This window comes from Prinia subflava, chromosome 25 (assembly GCF_021018805.1).
Source record: "Prinia subflava isolate CZ2003 ecotype Zambia chromosome 25, Cam_Psub_1.2, whole genome shotgun sequence".
Lineage (NCBI taxonomy): Eukaryota > Metazoa > Chordata > Aves > Passeriformes > Cisticolidae > Prinia > Prinia subflava.
Genome location: NC_086271.1, coordinates 2,959,452 through 2,980,133, shown reverse-complemented (window position 1 = coordinate 2,980,133; position 20,682 = coordinate 2,959,452). Strand labels below are relative to the sequence as shown.

Sequence of the window (20,682 nt, the reverse complement as noted above, 5' to 3'; positions counted from 1 at the left end):
CATGTTGCCTGTATTACCATAAATTTACAATTTTTTGGAAGTAAGTCTAGACAGAAATATTTAAGGGCTGCAAGTCTCATATTTCTATGAAGTAGAGACCTTATAGACTATAGAATCTTTGCATATTTTTGCAGGAGAGATGCAATCAAATTTAGAATATACTGAGAAATTGGCAATAAGTTGGCTGTATATGTATACCTATAAAGAGCTTTGATAGTGCACTTAATATTTGAGAGATAAAAGTTGTGCAGCTGTAAATTGAGAGCACAAATTAGATTTTGTCAGACTCTTTGTCATCTATAGCATCACTTCTGAAATGTATCAGTGCATTCAGCTATTTAAATACAGGAGTGGTAAGAACACAGAAAATCACTATTTAAACAGAACATTTTAAATTATCTATGTGTAATGTCTTGAATACATTTTAGACAAAATCTTTAAAGGTAAGTTAAAAATATCTTCTTGGAAGGAATAGTAATGTTCATGAACTGAATTAATGTGAGAGACTCAGTGCTTCAAAATAAGTTTTTAAGGTTGTCTTCACTTTTAGTTACATCCTAGAATCCACAGAAATACCTCGCTCATAGGTTTAAAGGTTTTTAAATCAAAATTATTAGAAATAGACATAGTCGATATCCATTAGGTCTCTGGTGTGAGATTGGAAAGGCTTGATGGACCATAACAAGGTAAACAACATAGATTCTTTTTTTTCCACCTTAAAATAAGATTCAAGCAGTATTTTTTTCAGTAATACATTCCAGTATTTTAGTGGAAGAAAGTTTAGTACTGTAACTTCAGGATGCTGCCCAATAACTTTGCCATCATGTTAGCTTCTTGGTTCCTGGGATTCATTCAGTTTGAAATACTTTATTATTTTGAATAGAACATAGCCACCAGTATGTCAGTAGATGCATCTGTAGATGGAGTAAGTAGTGGAGCCTGTTGTTAATGTAATTTGAGATAAGTTTATCTGCAGTAGCACGTGAGAGAGATACAAGATGCATTTTTGCTGCCTGCAGTTTGGCTGTGATGGTGCTGATGAACCAGAGCCCTTTCTTTGCTTTGGTGTAAATCTGGTTTCACACACACTAACACTGACAGCACTGTGGGATATAGCCATGGATGAAGGGGAAGGTGGCTCATTCAGCAGACCTTTTTGTGTTATTGCTACAGCAAAATTCAATTCTTGTGTACATCCTCTGGTATGGTACTGCCCTTGGTACAGCCACAGAGAACTACTTTTTGTGTCAGTTTTGTTCTGTATCTGTCAGTAAAACTCACACACCAAAACGCCTTTCAGGTTTCCTTCAGGTTTGGTATGTGAGAGGTCTCCGTTTTGCCTCCAGGCCCTTTGTCAGGACCCTGAGGGATGCATTTTGAATCAGCTTTCAAGCCTGACGCTAATCTGCACGAGGTGAGCCAAACCACTTAGTCTTCATTAACTGGTGCCTGAAACTCAAATATTTATCCATCCAGTAGCACTCCTGCCTTTACCTTTGCACCCTTTTCCAGTCTGGATTTCAGCAGCTGACTTCAGCCTGCAGAAGCTTTAATTAGAACTACTCTTAAACAAGTTTGCTGCTTCCACAGGACTTGTTCTTAGCTAGCGTTAGCAAATGGGTACGAAAGGGAGAGTGTGTGGGGATTTGTTTTGTTTTGCTGGGCCACAGTGATTGCAGCAGGAGACGGCACAGGGCAGGATGCCCTTCCTTGGAGGAGCAGTGTGCAGGTCTCAGCTTCTGTCCAGATGAAAGGATCAGAGGAGAGCAGCCTCAGATTTAGTGCTGTAAACCAGTGACAGCTGAACCGGGGCACAGGGGTCCTCCTGCTTCCTCGGAGAATGTTTTATCTGGAAGCGTGTGTGAGAGATTTCTGTGAATAATTCTCAAGCCTCCAGCTTTTTTTCATGGCAGCAGTAGCAGGTTAAGCTGGAGCTGATCTCTGGTGTGGTTCAGGTGAGCTGAGTAGCACCTCCAAAGGCCGGGCCAGACAGGAATAAAGGTCTGGTGACAAGGCACAAGCCTTGATGGTGAGGGGGGGTGGATGCCATCAGACCCTCCAGCAGCCTGGGTTAAAAAAAAAAAAAAAAAAAAATAAAAGGGGGGGGGGGGTGGGCCAAGAAATTAGGAAGCTGTTATTGTTTTGGTTTTTTAAGGGTAGTGAGACACGGAAACAAGTGCCCAGGTAAGCTGTGGGATGGCAGTGTTCAAAGCCAGGCTCGATGGGGTCTTGAGCATCCTCTACAGGGTTGTCCCCAGCCCTGGCCGAGCGGGTTGGGACCAGCTGATGTTTAAGTCGCATTCCTGCCCCTGCCCGTTCTGTGGCGCTGTGCAAAGCTCCCTTCCCAGCCGTGCAGCGGCGGAACGAGCGCGGAGGGGCCGGGCCGGGCCGCCCCGCCCCGGGGAGCTCCGGGCCATGCGGGGGCCGGCGCTGCCGCTCGCCCGCCGCGCTGGGGCCGCGCTGGGAACGGGCCGGGCGGCGGGGCGGGACACGGGGCCGGTGAGATGGGGCCGGGGCTGGGGCAGGGGAGATGGGGAGGAGGGGGCCGGGCCCGGGGAGAGGAGGCCGGGGCTGGGGCCGGGGAGATGGGGCCGGGCCAGGGCCGGAAGCGCGGCGGGAGAGCCCCTCCCGCTTCCTGCGCGGGCCGTGCGAGCAGAAAGAGCCCGCCCGTCCCCTGAGCGCTGCCCGCGCCCCCTGCGTTTCTGTGCTTCCACACCCCCTGCGTTTCTGCACCTCCTGCGGGCAGCTGCTCCTGCAAGGAGAGAGAATTCCCGGCCCTGCAGCCCGAGCTCCGTCCCTGCGCCTGTCCCTGCGCCTGTCCCTGCGCCGCCTTTGGAAGGAGCGCGGTGGGACGGGGCGCTGCTGGGTGCCCTTAGGGAGGGAAATTCAGCGTTTACCCTTGGGGTTTGCGCTTTCCAAACCAAAAGCTCTTTCCCTTCCTTTCGTAGTTAAACTCCATCAGAGTCCCAGGAGCCACTGGATTATCAGCACATGGATATGGAGGGGTATTTGTCAACTAGCCGTGCAGGGAGAAAGAGTGAGAAAGGGAGCTTAACTCCTTTGCTCTCCGAAATGTCTATTACATCTTGATCACGTAAACATGTGGTCTTAATATTTGAGCATCCCAATATCACTGATACCGAGTTGATGTAATTAGCGAAATGTTTTTATTAGTTCTAGAACTAGACAGGGTGTAATTTGGCTTCACTACTTTTCTTTTTTCTTGCTGTCTCTGAAGGTGGAAAAGAAGACAAAAGGGAAGCTCCAGAAGCAGATCTGTCAGGTGGTTCTGGATCACTTTGAGAAGCAGTACACGGCAGAACTGGGAGATGCATGGAGCAGGGTCAGGTCTGTGGCTTTGGGGAGATGCAAGGAAGGGGAGAGAAAAGGACTTGAATTAGCAGTGACACGTATGGAAAAGGCTGTCACCTAATTTGGGTCTTGATCACACAGCTACTAAAGAACCTCATTATTAAAAACCAAAAAGCATAGATGTATAGCATTAGTTCAGTTGAGTCAAAAACTCATGGATTGGATCAATGTGTTTTTTCTGTTTTAGGAGGTGAATACTCCTGAGGATTTTTCTTCGGAGGTTAAATGAAAAATTACTAATAGGAATTCAAACAGAAACTGGGAAATCCATGTAAGAAAGGCCTGAAAGACAAACAAGCATGTTTCTATCACATACCACTGCTGTCTGTCTTCCAAAAATATCTGTTGATTTAAGTTTTACTGGCTAAGTGTTTGCAGAACATAAAATGTAAAAAAAAAAAAATTTGTGAAAATGGCATTTTAGTGTTGGCTGGAATGAGCGTTGTAAAGCCAATGTGTGTGTGATTATTTATATTGTTTACAACTAATGTTACAGATATTCTTTGTCCCAAGGGAATTACATTATAGTCAGGAATAACAATATGATTCATCATTTATATGTTCTACATAAAATAAGAAAAATGGAGAACGTCTTGTTTTAGAAGAAGCTGGTGTTTTAAATACAATAATTAGAAAAACCAATGGCTTGCTTTCCTATTAAAACTATTTTCCTGCATACTTTTCTAGCCAAAATGACATATTTCTGGTTACACCAGGATTATCCAGTTGTGAGATTGTGAGTAAAGGCTTCCTACACCGTTTCATGTGACAGGTTATTGAATGGCTTTTACTTTTCTCCCCCAGAGATGTGCTGACCTCGCCGTGGTGCTGGCAGCACGCCGTGCTGCTGAACAGGTTCTGCCAGAGCCCCGGCCTGGAGAGCAGCCTGGCTGAGCAGGGATACCACCCTGCCTTCCCAGCAGCTCTGCCCTACCTCCCTGCAGCCTTCAGGTGTTACACCAGCACAGCTCCTGGCAGGTTCCCCGCCCAGAGGCACCAGCCTGGCCGACTGAAGGAGTATTACCTGCTCAATGCTGCCTCGCTGCTGCCTGTGCTGGCCTTAGAGGTGCAGGATGGGGAAGGGGTTCTGGATCTCTGTGCTGCGCCAGGGGGCAAATCTGTGGCTATCCTGCAGTGTGCCTGTCCAGGTAATGGAGCCAGGTGCTGGTGGAGGAAGAAAAACCACACAGCAGTTTGTATTTCACCTAGTTCCATGCTGTTTAATAAGGGTTTTATGAAATCTGTTTGCCTAAAGGAGGATTAAAAATGCAGTCCGTACTTTGACATCGGTTACTGCTGAGTGACAGGCAAAAGTGGGGTGGTAGCTCTGTGGATTTTTTCTCCACTGTTATCTCTTCAGAAGTTACTTTAAGCCATGTCAATTTGCTGGCACAGAGATGTAAGTAACCTGCAATCTTAGAATACTTTTCCTTTTTACTTTATTTTTTCTTTTCCTCTGCTGCCTCTTTCATCAGTGCTGTGTAAACACTACAGGTAAATTTAAATGTGCTGATGTAAGGCAGAGCATAAGAAATGAAATGTGCAAGATGCGGGCAAAGGGAGAAGGTTTATGGTCAGGAATTGGTAGGAGGAGGAGGCTTCTGAGATGATCAGAGTGTTTAGAAGGCAGCAGCAAGCAGCAGCTTGGGTCAAGGAGTTAAAGCAAGCTGGGATTGCTGTGTCCAAGTTTATTTGCTGGCTTGGGTAATATTTGTTTCAAACTGTTCACAGCACCTAATGCTCCTGCTGATGAGGCCATTACTGTAACCACCTGCAACAGCTGGTGACAACTGGTTTCCCTCCCTCTTCCAGAGGAATGAGGTGATGCTAATGAAGTAAATTAAAAAGGAAATGTCCTTTCAGAAGGTTCAGGGAAAAAAAAAAACCCACAACACTTTACCCTGTGTCTGCCTCTGAAGAGACCAAACTGTTGCTGATAATGGAAGATGTCAAGAATTTGATTCTTAATATACCTCAGTGAATGCTAAGATGTACTTTAAGATACCAAAATTCATGCTTTATTCATTTAAAAGGCAATTTAATCATATGGGGCGTGCACTTGATTTAGATGGTGGCTCAAGGAGCCCAGGAAGGCACTCTTTGATTATGGGTTGTGATGAGAGTTTGTTTCACTGGGGAAGTCTATTGCTACAGAAAGATTTGGTAGTAAATATTTAGGGTTTGCTGTGTAGGAGCATGTTGAAATTTATTTAGGTTTATAAAAATTCAGTAGTATTCTAAAAGGTGCAATAACACAGGCACATAAGGTCCATGGTAGTCCGTGGTAGTCATGGCAATGCAGCAGAATTTCCAAAATGGGTCTAACTCCTTGTATTTGTAAAAGCAAAAGAGAAAAAAAAATTATAGAGACTTCTCTTCAGGTGTTTACTTGTTTGTTTGTTTACCTATTTTTCCAAGGTCATTTTCACTGTAATGAATATGATGATTTGAGATCAAGGTGGTTGGAGCAGACAATAGAATCCTTCATCCCAGATCCTTTAAATAACTTGATAACAGTCTCTAAACTGGATGGTAGACAGATTGGAGATCTTCAGCCTGAATTTTATGGCAAGGTGACATTATTATTATTGGCAAATTGTATTTTCTGCATTCTTAATCTTCTTCTTCTTATGCTGCTATCTTTTTAATTTTTTTTTCCTCTGGCTCCCTACAAAAATACCTGACTCACCAAGGGGAATAAAGTCATGTACAGGATTTGTAGAGCCTCAGGAAATACTTTATGAAGCTTGTTGTGCATTTGTTCCCGTGTTGGATGACGTTGCCCATTCAGCCTTGGGAATGAATTCTGAAGGCCTTGTAGCTGTGATCTTTGCATGATGTGTAATTAGGAAGGGGAGGAGAACAAGAGGGAGCTGCTCAGGTAGATCTTACTTTTGGAGCATTAATTTTTTATCTCTCCACTTGCTAACCCCATAAAAACGTCTAAAAATAGCAATGGGACCATTTCACCCCCAAAATGGAAAATAAAATGTTCTTCATGCTTGCAAGAGAAAATTGAATATATTTTGGCACATGGTGTTCAAAAAGTGACCATCTTTGTTGAGATTTTTTTTTTTTTTTACTTAATTAATTGTTTAGGTTCTGGTTGATGCTCCTTGTTCAAATGACAGAAGTTGGCTCTTCTCTGCTGACCCTCAGCAGGCTGTGCTCAGGCTCATGCAAAGGAAGGAGTTGTCTTTCCTGCAATTCCAGCTTCTAAGGTGAGAAGTGCAAAAAGGTAAAGGAACTTGTTGGAATTAATAAAAATTACATGGGGGCAATAGTTAATAAACAAACCCAGGATTCCTCCTCTGAAAATAACATCAGGAATATGTGGTTGTGATGCTGTTTAGAATAACCAGTGGGTCAGAGATGATGAGGATGTGGAAATCTGTGTGATACCAGCAGTGAGGCCTTGGTCCTCTTAACTCCCTTATTCACAGGAATGTCCATTTGCAGATGACTCACAACAGTCTGGTGTAAAATCAAAATATTTTAGGTGGACACAGCTAAAATGGGTTTAGATCTATTCCATATTGATTGTTTGTAGCACAGAAAGGCTCCCAGTCCTAAGTTGCAGGGTAAAAAAGTAAAAGAATGTGAGGTTTGGTGGGGGAAAGAGAGGATTGTTTATTTTTGAGAACATGCCCCCAGTAATCCAAAGCCAGGCTGTCGTGTATTACACATTTTAATGCTACCAGCCACAGGCTGGCATTTGTGAAGCATTTCAAACTGCACAGTTTTTGTGTTTTTCTCAAGGGGAAATAAAAGAGTGACTTTTCAATAAAACCTTCTAAACTTGAGTGTTATTTGTGGAGTAACAGTCATGCCTGAAGTCCATCAGTCAAAGCAATTTGAGGGAAAAATAACATATTATTAAAAAAAAAAAAAGAAAAATTTAATGCAAAGTTCCCATTGAAGTTCAAGATAGTTTTGCAAAACTTCCAGTTGAAAAAGGCCTGGCAGAAGCCTGTGATTTATTACAGAAATATGAGGATCTTATTGCAGTAATGCATCATGTCATCCATTTCCTGTGAAGAAATCAATCACATTTAAAACACTGACCTGTTTCAGTTTTCCTTTTTCAATATCTGACATAGAAAATCCAATTTGTGAACCCATAGCAAAAGGAAACATACATCATGCAGAGAAATGTTGAGAATTTGCATAAATCATTCTGCTTTGTAATCCTGGGGAACTCATGACAGCAGAAACCTTGTTTTTTTTAAAAAAAATACGTTCCTGTCAGCCCAAATCAGATTTAATTCAATTATTCCTAAATAGAGAGAGAACTTTCTGTTGAAAATGTTCTTTACTTTAGCAACAATAATAAGAATTTGTGAAGACAAAATACCTTTGCTATATAATTTGTAGTAAAAGGAGGGTTATTTTGAAGAGTTAGAGTTTGTGAGGGTTATTGGTAAAGGCTATAAGGGTTATTGATTGGGTTATTTGGGTTATTGGGTAAAATATTTGAAGTATAGCTGTCCACTGGCTGGTTATTTTCTTTTTACCTGATCTCTTTAGAATGAATTCCTAGTTCTAGGGACATCTCAGATCCCATGTGAAAGGGGAAAAAGAAATGATAAAGCAAGATCACAAAAGGCCAAATGGTTTTCTGGAACAAGTGCATTAGAACTAAAATTCTGGAATGCTTCCCTCTTCAAGCCTCTGTTTAACGACTAGAGTGCATTATTATAAATGAAAAGATGAGTTTGAATGCGTTCTCCAGTACTTCCAGTAACATTCAGGGGGGCTGAGCCCCACGAATCCAGCTGTACTGCTTTTTCCATGAGCCAGCTGGTGCAGGGCTCTGTCTGCTTCATTGATTCAGATTTGCTGGTGCTTTATGCTCCCTGGTGTTGCTGACCTTGGCTCCTGTATCTGTGAACAAAAACAAGTGTGAGGCTGAGGCCCAGCAGATTTATTGGGAGTAACGCAAGAAATACTTTATAAGAGCAGGGAGAGACAGGACAAGGAGAATGGCTTCAAACTGAGAGGGAGTGGGTTTAGATGGGATAGTAGGAAGAAATTCTTTACTGTGAGGCAGTGAAGCCCTGGCACAGGGTGCCCAGATCAGCTGTGGCTGCCCCTGGATCCCTGGCAGTGCCCAAGGCCAGGCTGGACAGGGCTTGGAGCAGCCTGGGACAGTGGAAGGAGTCCCTGCCCATGGCAGGATATTGGAAATGGATGATCTTTAGGTCCCTTCCAACCCAAACCATCCTGTGATTGGAAGGTGAAGCTTGAGGGACCAAACATAACTTCAGTTTAGCAGGAGGACTAGGTGTAACATAAAAATGAGCAGAGTGAAATGCAAAGTGGAGCTCTGTTTTTATTTCTGTCAAGCAACAGCCTAACATTTGAGATTCCCTCCTTAATTAAGGAAATACTTCACCACTAATTTGTTTTTATGTTTTATGTTTTGGAGGAAGCTGAAGTCATCAGAGAGGGAAGTTAAGGAAGGAAAAGTAGGGTTTGCAATACAATGTAATTAATTAAATACATGGAGGCTTCAGAGAATGAAGATCTGGAAGAAACTGATGCAGCAGTCTTCCTCCTGCAGCCTGCATAAAATCTGAAATGTAAATAAGTGATATAAATGCTGAACAGCAAATGTTCTGAGCAATGAGGACACCACTGATTTGAAGGAAATTGAAATTGTAGTGATTGCTTGTACGCAAACCAAAGCGTCCCTGCTGAGTTCTCTAATCCAAGAACACAGTGCAAATCTTGTTATTATTTGGAGTGTTTGTGCAGAGAACAAATTGCAAAGTAAAAAAAAGGAATATTCATTTCCTGATGCTAAATGCTAACATAAAATACAGTGGTTCCCAAAAGCAAATTTACCAATGTTATCAGTTCTGAGAGAGAAATTAAATTTTGGGCTAAGCTTGAATGCCCAATTACACAGTGGTTAAACTGTTATGGATGTTGTAATTATTCTTAGGCTGGTTTCTGCAGCTGAAAGGAACTTGTGTTAGGGCTCAGCAGAAAAGAAATCCAGCAGAATACAGTTTAGAACACTCAGCAAAGGCATTCGGAGTGCTGGAACTCTTCTATGCACAGCATATCTGAGTAATTAAACAGCTCTGTATTTTCACTGAATTGTGGAGTTTTCCACAGGAGAGGAATTGTGTCCTCTTAGCTAGGCTTTTTGTGGTTATAGAGTGAAGGCAAAAATTGTGTGTATAAATATAAAATGACATATTTAGCATATGTCACCACGGTACCACTTGTGTGGAGTAAATTGTGCTGAGAATTGCTTCATCACATCTTCAGCTCTTTCCCCTGGAAGTTTTCCTTTTGCTCCTCTGTAGCTGCGCAGATAATCCTTTTATTTTCCAAAACCATCTTCTCAGTTAGCTCCACTGGGAATTTTTGAGAATTCCAACTGTTGGACCACAAGAAATCTGCTGTGGGTTGTGTGGTTGACAGGATTCTTTAGCTGCTTTCTGTCTTGAAAAAGCTGAATATTTTGTGTGTGTTTGTGCTGTGCCATTCCCCACAACACTCTTGGTTGGGTTGTTGGAGGTTTACCTGGTTGGCTGGAGTTTCTCACACAGAGTGAGTGCTGTGGCCACTGCTGTGGCTCCAGGTGTTCCAACAGAGCTGTTAAAATAAATGGCAGTACCCTGTGAATAACTTATGGATCAAGTCCCTTAGGATATGTTGCAAAGCCAGGTTTATTGAATGTATAAATAACTGTATGACTAAGCAAATAAGCTACTCAGCAGCTTTTTGGGATCACATATTTGAATTCAGGCACAAATTTTGCTTTGATTTCACCTTCAGCCCTTTCTCTCTCTGTGTTAGGAGCTGTGAGGATAACCACTAACCCCAAAGCTCTCTTTAGTGGGCTTCAGAGGTGTTTCATTCTCCCTTCTGGGCTGTCTCATATCCCTGTTTTAACAGGATGACTATTCCTGAAGTCATCATGCACTAAAGGAGAAAGATCAATACTTCTAGCTGTCTGTTTGGTCTTTGCTTTAGAATAATTTAGAATTATTTGCAATAAATATGTTCCTTATCGGGGTTTTTGGGACAAATTCTGTCTAGGGTAGAATGGACTGGGTTTTTTTTGGATTTGTGGGTTTTGGTTGTTTAGTTGGGGTTTTAATGCCTGTGTCTCCCATTATTTGTAATTCAATTTAGTGTTGAAAAAGGCATTGGATTTTCATGATCCTTCTATTACTCTGAGCTGCAATGTTTCCCCACAGGAGCAAAGTTTACTTAGAGAGGAGCAGAGGGAGTGCTTGAACCACTGCCCATCTCAAAGTATTAAAAGAATTGCTACTTTGACACTGAAGGATTTTCTTTATAATTTTGTCCAGGTTCAAAGAAATAAAAGCAAAACCTTTAACATGCAGGTGATATTGCCACAAAGTATCTGGACTTGTGAGAGGCAAAAGGTAATGTGGGTAGTTTAAGTCCATAAAAAGAACAGAATTGGCATTTTTTTATTCTGATGAGACATTATCGTGCCTATTGAGCAGAAATACCTTGTAGCTGCCAAAAGATGGCACTGTTGAAGTGTTGTGTTAGTTGAAATTGCCCTAAAATTGTGTCATCTTTTCCCTTTAATACAGAAAATGGTCGAATGATTAACGTAATTAATGCTGTCCCTTCCCATGGCATGCAGCGTAAACCCAAGCACAGGAGGATAGGCTGGGCATACAGGTGCTACCTGTAGTATGAAATACATATTGTTGTGTCTGCCCATTTTTAAAAGGATGTTTGAGACACCAAGGGTTTTCTCTGTCTGTGGGAAAAAATCCTTTTTTTAAGTCCTGGCTGACTACATTTTAGTTGCATGGAAGAGTTTTTTAGGTTTGTCGTGTGGATGTAGTGTGATCAATTTTTTTCCCCCCTGAGTCATTAAACAGTAATGCTGCTTTGTTTTCCCTAATTTAGTAAATCTTGAGAAATAAACTGAAAATAAAAAGAGCTTTGAAATAATATATTTCTTTCCAAAGTATTTCCTGGTACTCTTGTACTATAGGGAGTTAGGATAGATAGTTGCATCTGTTGTACCTCTGACTTCCACAGTACAATATGAACCTGTACCCAGAGACACACCCTGCAAAAATAGAAAGTATTTTTTATCTGTTTTTTGTTAGTGCTGTAAGATCTCATTTAGAAAGAGGAGAGGAGCAATCTGCATGTGTTAATTTGTTTTACAGAACTTGTTGAATGAGATGGACAGGAAAAGGCTCCAGAAAAAGTTTCTAGGGCTCCTAATATATGTTCTGATGTTTCTTCATGTGAAGCATGAAACCTTGCAGTAGTAGTGCCTGTAAGCATGCAAAACTCATTACAAGAAATATATGTACCTGAAATAAAATTAAGGCATTATCTAGATCTTTATTTCAGCTGAAAGTTTTAGCTCGTTAATATACAGAAATGTCATGTGTGCCACTAAGAGAAAAAGAACTACAGATTAACTACCTTTAAATAATGTGGGGTTTTTAAACAGGGCATTGTAATAGGAGGAAGGTGAAAAAATATTTTGGCATCTTAATCATTCTAGATTTGACTTCCCATTTTTGGGGGTCACAAAGTATCAGGCACCAAATTCCTTCAGCGAAGCATCAATAATTAAGATTCCTAGTGAAAGAGAAATCCTAATTCCTAGATGGTGGAGTTATAGTAGGACTAAGTTATTCTGTGTCTCCAGCCTATCCCTTGGATGACCTTGTTTCCCTGCAATGATTAGAGAGGAAGGTTCTTAAAGGTACTTGAACAATTCTCTGATGAACAGATTCTCTGATGATCAGATCCTCTCCTGAATGAATTCTCTGTGCTGCTGATGAGGAAAGGACCAAACTCTGTGGCTCTGCTGGCCCAGCTCAGTGTCACCCTGTGTGACTTTGAACCCAGCACTTCCTCCCTTGGAATTTTGCAGCTCCCTGCAGGTTTGTCAGAACCCAGGCACGCTTAATGAGGTCTGGCTGGCGTTGACTTTGAGCACAGGCACTGAAACAACTGTTGCTGCACTTGACAAGATGGATAGATACATTGATTAACCTTGCTGCCTGAGCTAATTCTCTCAGATATTTAAATTCGTGGTTTAGGTTCAAAATAAAGAGAGCTTCTCTGAGCAGGCTGGCTTTTTTGGGTCATGGGCCAGAGAAGATTCACAAGCTGAGGTTTAGGGGGGGTTTTGAGGTGCCATTTTCAAGTTTTCCTTGTGCTGCTCTTCCTCTGCTGGGCTCAGCTGGAGGAGCATGGTGCCCATGAAAATGTTGTCTTGAGGGATCCTTGCTTTCTGTATGGGAAAAAAAGGATTTTTAGTAAGTGTCCAGGCTTTTAACCTTGTAAGCTGCAGCTACATCTACTTTTTCTGTCTTTTACCTTTCCCACTTTACTTGGTAAAAGAATTTTCTCTCTTGTCTAAATGCTGTCTTGGAGGTGGGAAAGTGGTTGCCATTAGCTGCTTCTCTGAGTAAAATTCTCGGGTCTGCTAAAAGTACATCTCAATTGTCACATTAAAACATTGCTGAGCTTACTGGCTGCCCTCAGGGCTTGGCACTCCTGTGTGCCTGGAAAAGGTGTAGCTGGCAGGGGAAAGTCTGTCAGAAATGAGTTATGTAGGTGGATTCTGATAATCATCTGGAGTTCAGCTCAACTTCATGAGAGCCCATTTAGACTTCAGCTCTGTTCTCGTTGAGTTCTAATGTGAAAGATAAAAAGCAAGATCTAATACATGGCGGGGAAAAAAGGGATTTCAGATTTCCCCACATGGGTGTGAGGCCAAGAGACAGAGCATCAGGGTCTCTTGCTGATGGTTTTTCACGAGAGGGGAAGGTTGCACATCCCTGTATTGCTGTAATTTAGCAGTTAATTCCATATTTGTGGAATGTGCAATTAACTGTGATTCCTCAGACAGGCCAAGAGCAGCAGCATGAGTGAGCCCTGCCCTTTTAAACGGGCAGCTGCCAGCAAGGAAAGGAGTTGGAGAGAAGTGAGCACAGCTTTTGGGTTCAGAACTGCTGCTGTTGGAGCCCTCTAAGGAGTAAATGTGTGTTGGGATGCCAGGATGAGTATCTGTCAGTTCAAATGGCTGCAGGTGAAGGCAGAATTTTAGAAGATGGGAGCTAGGAAGGGATGTCAGGCTTCCACCTGCTCTCTTTCACTCTCTCAAGCTGGCAGTGTGAATGTTGTGTTCTACCAGCCTGTGGCAGGAGCATTCTCAAACATTTCTGCAGGCTTTGAAAAAACTACTCAGGGCTGTGATTTAAGCTTGTAGTTTTAACTAATTAGTAGGTTCAACTAGTTTTCAGAGTAGCCTCAAATGAGTCCACTAGGCCCAGTTAAACTGAAAGCCTAAGTGTACTGTAACCTGGTTTTGCCTTTAACAGGCTGAACTTGGAAGTGCTCCCTCATTAAGGCTGGATATGCTCACTCTCTCCATCCTCTTGCTGAAGACTGATGCAACAGAGGCATTAAACACATATTTTTCTTAGAGCACCATCAGTTAAGAGAGCTCTGTCCTTTTACACTGAGTAAAATCATAGACTTCAGTAAAATATGTACTTGGCTTGCTGATTACCAAAACTCATAAAAGAATTGAGCAAGGTAAAGTGTATGCTCCCAAGAGAAATGGGTTTGGTATAATTATCAGGAATTTTCACTTGGTCTTATCATTGTCTGAAGCAGTCATTTTTCCTGGTGTTCCCATAATATTTTGGACAGGACTTGCAGAGCACCTTTGATTTAATCCTCCTTGTGCCGAAGCTTTTCTTTATTGATTATTTTCCAAAAAAAAGTTGCAATTCTGTTAAAAGGGTTTATCTTTTCCCCCCTTGTATTTTCTTCTTTCCTTTCTCGACTGTTTTTGGTCAGCTATCATCCTTGGGAAGTCCTCAGCTTGTTTCTGGAGGAATTACTGTTTCCATGTCATTCCCTTTGTTTGTCTAGACTTGGAATCGGGCTTTCTGCATTTGGGGCTGCTCACCTCATCTGGTTTCAGGAGATGGTTGCTTCTTTTCGTTTTATTTGTCCCAGGATATTTTTTCCCTGGGGTGTGGGGGGTGTGTGAGCACAGTTTTGTCAGTAATATCTACAAATCTCTGATTATTCAGTGTCATTTACACCATTTACCTGTTCTGATCTTCTTGTTATTATATAAAAGAAATCTTACTGAGGAAACAACTGTATTTGATGTGGTATTTGTCTGTCATATCTGTTTGTATACCAGCTTACAAACCAGTCTTTGAGCCAAAACTGGCTCAAAAATGTATGATTTAGTGGGATTTATCTTCAGACAGTGTTTTAATAGCAAAGGAACCTTTTGTGTAGCTTCCTCTTTTAGAAATGTGGTGGTACCAGGTTTGAAGAATACTCTTCTGTGGTGCAAGATTTTTGAGTTTTCTCCTTCCTCTCTTAATTTGGAGTAGGTGAATATAACTTGCATATCCCATTTCTGTATTCATAGGTTGTATTTCATGTGTCTGAATAAGGACTTGGCAGATCTGCTGTAATGGGAAATAAGCAGTTTATTTAAATTCAGTTTCAGTGGTAAAGTGATAAAGAACCTCTGTGTCCTCCATCCACCTGTAGTTGTGAAGCTTTCAGGCTTTAAGCCACTATTCTGCCCTTGTTTAATCCAAACTGGTCAACAGGTTAATAAGTGAAGGGCACATAAACAAACAATGTATGATCCTTAAAAAATGAGGTTGAAAAGCAGGGGCTCAGTGACACCCCAGATCGTCTTGCCTGCTAAATAAGTTGCAGAATGAGCAGGAATGTTTCTAAAATCACAGCCCAGTCATTAATTCAGACTATTACTGCAGGTTCACACAAGTGTCTTGCCGAGTGTCTAACTGGCCCTTTTGATGTGGGGTAACCCATTTTGTATGCAGTTGCAGCATTTTCACAGCAGTGCTGAGCACAGGAATGCTTGATGTGTGTTCTGAATGGATGCTGCTTTGTACTTGTCACTGTGGTGTAAAAAATACCTTCAGTTAACTGAGAATACAATAATAAATGAAAAGCAAAATTGTGTCGGTGGTTTCCTGAGCTGTCAATTATATACAGCTAAGACATTTCTGTGATGTTATTTTTGTCATATTTATTTATGCTCTGGATTTGTAAGTCTACCCATTCTCCCGCTAGCAGTATGTCACTTCTGATGTTGATTTTTTCCCCTTTTTCCTGTTGCTCTTTGCAGGTCTGCAGTTAAGGCCCTGCGTCCCGGTGGGTCCTTGGTCTATTCCACCTGCACCCTCTCCAAGGCAGAAAACAGTGATGTGATCAGTCTCATCCTGAACTCCTGCAGCAATGTGATGCCTGTGGATATCAGTGGGATGGCCAGAGGTGTTTCCCAGGAATTCACTTTCCTCAGTGGGACACAGGAGCATGAACTGCTGGTTCTCCCAGAGAAGGGGAGAGCGTGGGGTCCCATGTACGTGGCTAAATTAAAGAAAGTGTCCTCCACCTGATGCCTGGTGGTTGTTTATAAGCAGTAGATGATAAATTAATAATGATTTAAATACAATATGTGTGTATGAACACATCCAAGGCAACTGAATTTAGAGTGTTGCAGTTTCCTGATCAAAAGGAAGCGAGAAATTTAACTTATTTTAACTTGAAATACTGAATGTGCCTGCCAGTGTGGGCTTGTGGGCCTCTGAGAAGTCCTTCCCTCAGGAAGTCAAGGGAGCTTTGTATTGTTTTCAAGGTGGTGCTTTTAATTTGGATTCTAGAATATAGGCTAATGTGGTAATTTTGCACTGGTTTTGGTTCTTTTATTTACTAACTTGGTTCTAATACAGTATGTTTTTTAAATAAAGGGTTTTCAGTGGTCTGAAGTAGTGGAAATCCTGCTTTCTCTATAAACACGTCTAGAAATCTGTGTTTCTGCAAGAACTGATTTGTATGTGCAGTGTCTTCTTCAAGAACTGGTATAACAGGTCTCATATTTGCTGAGCTGTTTACTTAGAAAACAAAGGTATCTTTTGTTTACAGATGTAAATGTCAGCAGTTAGATCAACACCAGCTTTTTTAAAATTTATTAATATTCTTCTATTTGAGCTTGCAAAAGTACAAATTGAAAGACTAATGGTGTATATATTCCAGCCTATGCTTTTCCTGAAGCAGAGTGGAACCCTTTCTTCCCCAAGGGTTCTTTCCCAGGTGGAAGGTGATTGATTCTTTTAAAAATGTTGTTTTAAAGATCAGAGGTAGATTAGTTGCTCATGTGGAAATGGGGGTGTGTGACATTGTACATTTTTTAATTTCACAGAATCACAGAGTGGTTTGGGTTGGAAGGGACCTTAAAGATTATCAGGTGGCAACTTCCTTGCTGTGGATAGAGACACCTTGGACCAGGTTGCAAAGTCCCATCCTTAAATTAAACCCTTCCAGGGCTGCGGCATCCACATCTTCTCTGGGCAGCCAGTGCCTCATTGCTCCCACTGTAAAGAATTCCTTTTTAATATCAAATCCAAATCTGCCTTCTTTCAGTTTGAAAACATTTAGCATATTTTATGTGTATATTCCACAGTTTGCCCTCAGAACACTGCTCCACCTTCTGCTGAGGCAAACAAATGCATCAGAGGTTCTGAAACCTCACCCTTTGCTGTGTGAGCTTTCACAGTTACCCTTTCCCCTGCTTTGGGGTGCACAATGTTTGAGGTGGCCCTGTAGGGTTAAATTGTCAGCAATGTCTCTGAAAGCTTGGGAGGCTGTGAAGTTCATGCAGTTTGAGTGTGCAGATGATACTGTGAAAAGGCCTGACAGCATCTGTCCCAGGAACAGTAAATGCAATATCCAGATTTGGAGTCATGTCAGGCTGCTGAGTGAAATAACCATACCTTTGGCAAATAGCTTCCCATCAGTTTCATTTTTCCTGTGGAAATTGAAATGGAAAGGCAAGAATGTAACTTGCTCAGGGATGGAATTGAAATATGTGCTTCGATTGGATGGTTGAAGAGGACATGGACTGGGTAATCACAGGAAGAACAGAGAGACCCTTGAAAGCTGAACTTCCCTGAGTCTCACCAGATGGGCAAATCCCTGTGAGCTGCTTTACTCCTGAACCCTGCAGCACGGCCTCCTGGTGTGTCTGACAGCTGCACTGAGTTCTGCAGAACCCTTTGCTGATCTCCTGCAGTCCCCTTCCAACTAAAAATGCACCAAGAGAGGTAAAAACAAGCCTAATTAATAAGTGCTATTTATTTTTGTTTGTACTTGGTGTATTTTGGTTTGTACTCTATTCCAGAGTGCTGTGGAGTTTGTTTTTTTTTTTTCTTCTAATGAGTTCTGGCTGGTGACAGGAATTTGGTGAGCACGTGTGGAGTGAGAAGGGAAAAGCAGAAAGGATGGAGGCAGGCCTGTAGAGGTGAGGGGCAAATTTTGCACATGTTGGCAAGTAATGTCCATTCAAAGGCACTTCTTGAAAAGGCTTCTTGTCTAATCAAGGGTCTCTTGGATACTTCTGCTCTTCTTTTATTACAAGGCTACAACATTTTCCCTTTTTGCAACTTTTTTTTTTCTTTTTGCCAGGTAATTTTAATTTAATTCCTTGCCATGTCCTTCCTCCTCTTTCCTGAGCAATGCTGGTGGAGATGGGGTGGAAAGCAAGGCAGCCTTTCTATCGCAGAAGAAACTGCAGTCCCAAGCAAGATGAGGGCAGGAAAATGACCAATTTTGTTCTATTGGGAGTCCCAGAGAAATCTTCCTGATCTCTAATGGAACTGCCCACAGTTGTATGCATAGCACACACCAGTGCCAGCACCCCGGAGGCAACAGAGATTTCTGGAGTTCAGCTGCCCTCGTGCTTTTCTGCCATTTCCTTTTCCAACATCCAAAAAGTCACTTCCCCGTTTCAGGGGAGTTGGCACAATAAGGACTTGGAAAGCCTTATCTAAAGGCAATTTCAGTATTTACCAAGTTTTATCCTTTATTCAGTGGCATCTGACACAGTTCAATTATGGCTTGTCAAAAGCATTCTCCACTGTGGAGTGGAGTGGAAAAACAGATTACACAATGGCTGTGGGCTGATGCAGGGGACTAATGAACTCTTGGCTTTCTCAGTAAGGTGTGCAAAGAGAAGGTGAAGCACCTTGAAGGAGGGGCAAAATGAAAAGATCAGGACTACAGCAGTGGGTGGAAAATGTGAAATACTGGAGAATCTGTGGCTTTTAGCATGGGAGAGCAGCAGTGCTGCAGCTTGTTGAGGAAAAGCTCTGTGAGTGGAGAGAGGAGAGTTCCTCAGGGGGGGAGTGGTGGGAGGGCCATGGGTGCCTGTACTGGGCTGGGAGGATCCCCTCACTTCGTTTGACTGTCTTAGAAGGAGAATTCAGGACATCAGTTATGAAAACTGCAGTGGGATTGCTTTAAACTTGCAGGGTCTTTCACTTAGCTATAAGCATTTAAATCAAATGTGTCTAAGTGTTTCTTGCTGAACAAATGGCTGTATTGGTAGGTGTTCCTATCAGAAAAATTGATTTGGGGAGTGGGAGGAAAATTTGAGAATCAGGCCTGGCTGTGGTGGAATGTGGCTTACTTCTAACTGATGTCACTTCATGCAGTATTGGCTGTAAATGAGATTTTTTGTTCCAGGAGAAACTGGAACAGCACATGCTGGTAGTCTTAACTTCCAGGGAAAAGTGAAATTTGGAGTTCTCTGTTTGCCAAACCTGAGTGAGAGCACACAGGGCACACAGTCACTGGTGACAGCTTTTAGATGTCACCCCACCAGGTGATTCCTGACTGAAGACTGGGTTTTGTCAGACAGATCACTGCAATCATTTGTCAGAAAATGTTTTCCTTGTCTGATCTTCCTATGACTTGAGGTCAAGGTCTAATGACCTTGGAAGCTTTTGTTTTCTTAGTAGTTGTACATAGTTTTCAACAGGGGCAAGCATCATGCAGCTTCCACAGCTCCATTTCTGTGTGCTACCAAAACAAAATGCCTGGATCAGAGGCACAGCTGCTTTGAGAGGAAGAGATGGAACATGAACCTGGGTCAGTTTTTGTACTCCACTGAGGAGTTTCTGCTCCCTGGAGCTGAGGCCAAGGTGGTTCTTCACATCAGTGTTTTCTGCTGTTTCTCTCTGTGGTGGCCCTTTGCATGTGGTCACCATGGTGTCATGGTGATGTGACCCTTTGTGGGCTCAGAGGAAAAAGAAATGGATCTGCTGCCCTAAACCCACAGGCAATAATCCTATAGTGAGAGGTGCCCCAAATGTTGCTGCAGAGCTATTTTTTTAAAGATCATAAAGGCACTAGAAGGCAGCACAGCATTCCAAATTTGAATGGAGGCAGCACTTCAGCTGGTCAGTGACATTCTCACCTTGTTCTTTCCAAAATGATGCTTCCCTGACGTGAGGCTTTCATCTTTAAGGGCCACAAGCATTTGGCCTGACCTCACTTCTGACAAGGCCAATCGAATAAAGCAGTCAAGACAGAGAAGGGGCTTGTTTGTCTGCAGTGTCAGAGCAGATCCTGCAGCCACCCACAAGAGATTTATGTTGAGGTTGCTGTGTCTCAGTCCCCTGTGCTGCTCTGGGGTAATCCTTGTCCAGCAGCATCTGTGTTGGGGATGGGCCCTGACACGATTCCTGCTCTTTCTCCCCATTCCCTGTAAATTCCTTTAGTGCTGGGGAGATCTTTAGAGTCACATCTCTTCAGAGAGAATCTGTGAATGGCTTTCAAACCACCTTTTGATGTCATTTGGCAAAACTTGTGTCTCGGAATAGGCGTTGTTGTAGCACCTTAACCTGCTCGAGGTCCCTTGATCTGAGGGTACCTCAAAATGTAGCACATCTTTTAGATCTGCTTTTTCCTTTGAGGTACCAGATCCTTATTGAACATCCTACCCTAAAAAACAGAGGAGACTGGGTGCTCTGTGCCCTAACCAAAGCAGGGTAAAGCCCAGAAGTGTGATGAGGCAGTAGGGAGAATGTGGGAGAGGAGCAAATGAGAGTAAAAATAGTAAGGTGGCTTCCTTTTTAAAATTATTTCAGCCTTATTGAGAATCATCCCCCACTAACAAATGAGCATCTCCTCCTACCTGCATTTGGATGTGGTGGGCCATGAAAAGCAGGGGAAAAATGTCACTGATAAAGCTCTCAAAAACTATTTTCTAATTATATAAATAATTTTTGAGGGTATTTTGCTGTGTTGGTTTACTCTAGAAAAAAATCTATCTTGTCTGAATGTGTGATTAAGTAGCTGATGGAATAATTCTTGACAGGGAGGAGAACATGCCACAACATTTGAGTGGTGTAAAACAGGGCTGCAGAGAGGATTAGAAAAGGTACAAGGAGGAGTAATTCTGTGTTGGTAGGACTTAATAGTACTTTT

At 42.3% G+C, this 20,682-nt stretch overlaps 1 protein-coding gene across 1 annotated transcript; it reads left to right on the top strand.

Annotated features, from left to right (window-relative positions):
- The first annotated feature begins 2,116 nt into the window (after positions 1 to 2,116).
- Positions 2,117 to 16,177, top strand: NSUN3 (NOP2/Sun RNA methyltransferase 3). Its single transcript, XM_063419359.1, has 6 exons — positions 2,117 to 2,499; positions 3,239 to 3,348; positions 4,177 to 4,520; positions 5,791 to 5,945; positions 6,472 to 6,593; positions 15,542 to 16,177. The coding sequence occupies exons 1-6, from the start codon at positions 2,197 to 2,199 to the stop codon at positions 15,810 to 15,812; spliced, it is 1,305 nt and encodes a 434-aa protein (XP_063275429.1). The 5' UTR covers positions 2,117 to 2,196; the 3' UTR covers positions 15,813 to 16,177.
- Positions 16,178 to 20,682: the final 4,505 nt, after the last annotated feature.

Coding starts and splice junctions, on each gene's coding strand:
- NSUN3 (XM_063419359.1), top strand. CDS start 2,197: ATGGCAGTGTTCAAAGCCAGGCTCGATGGGGTCTTGAGCATCCTCTAC. Junction 3,349..4,176: donor GATGCATGGAGCAGGGTCAG/GTCTGTGGCTTT, acceptor TTTCTCCCCCAG/AGATGTGCTGACCTCGCCGT. Junction 6,594..15,541: donor CTGCAATTCCAGCTTCTAAG/GTGAGAAGTGCA, acceptor TGCTCTTTGCAG/GTCTGCAGTTAAGGCCCTGC.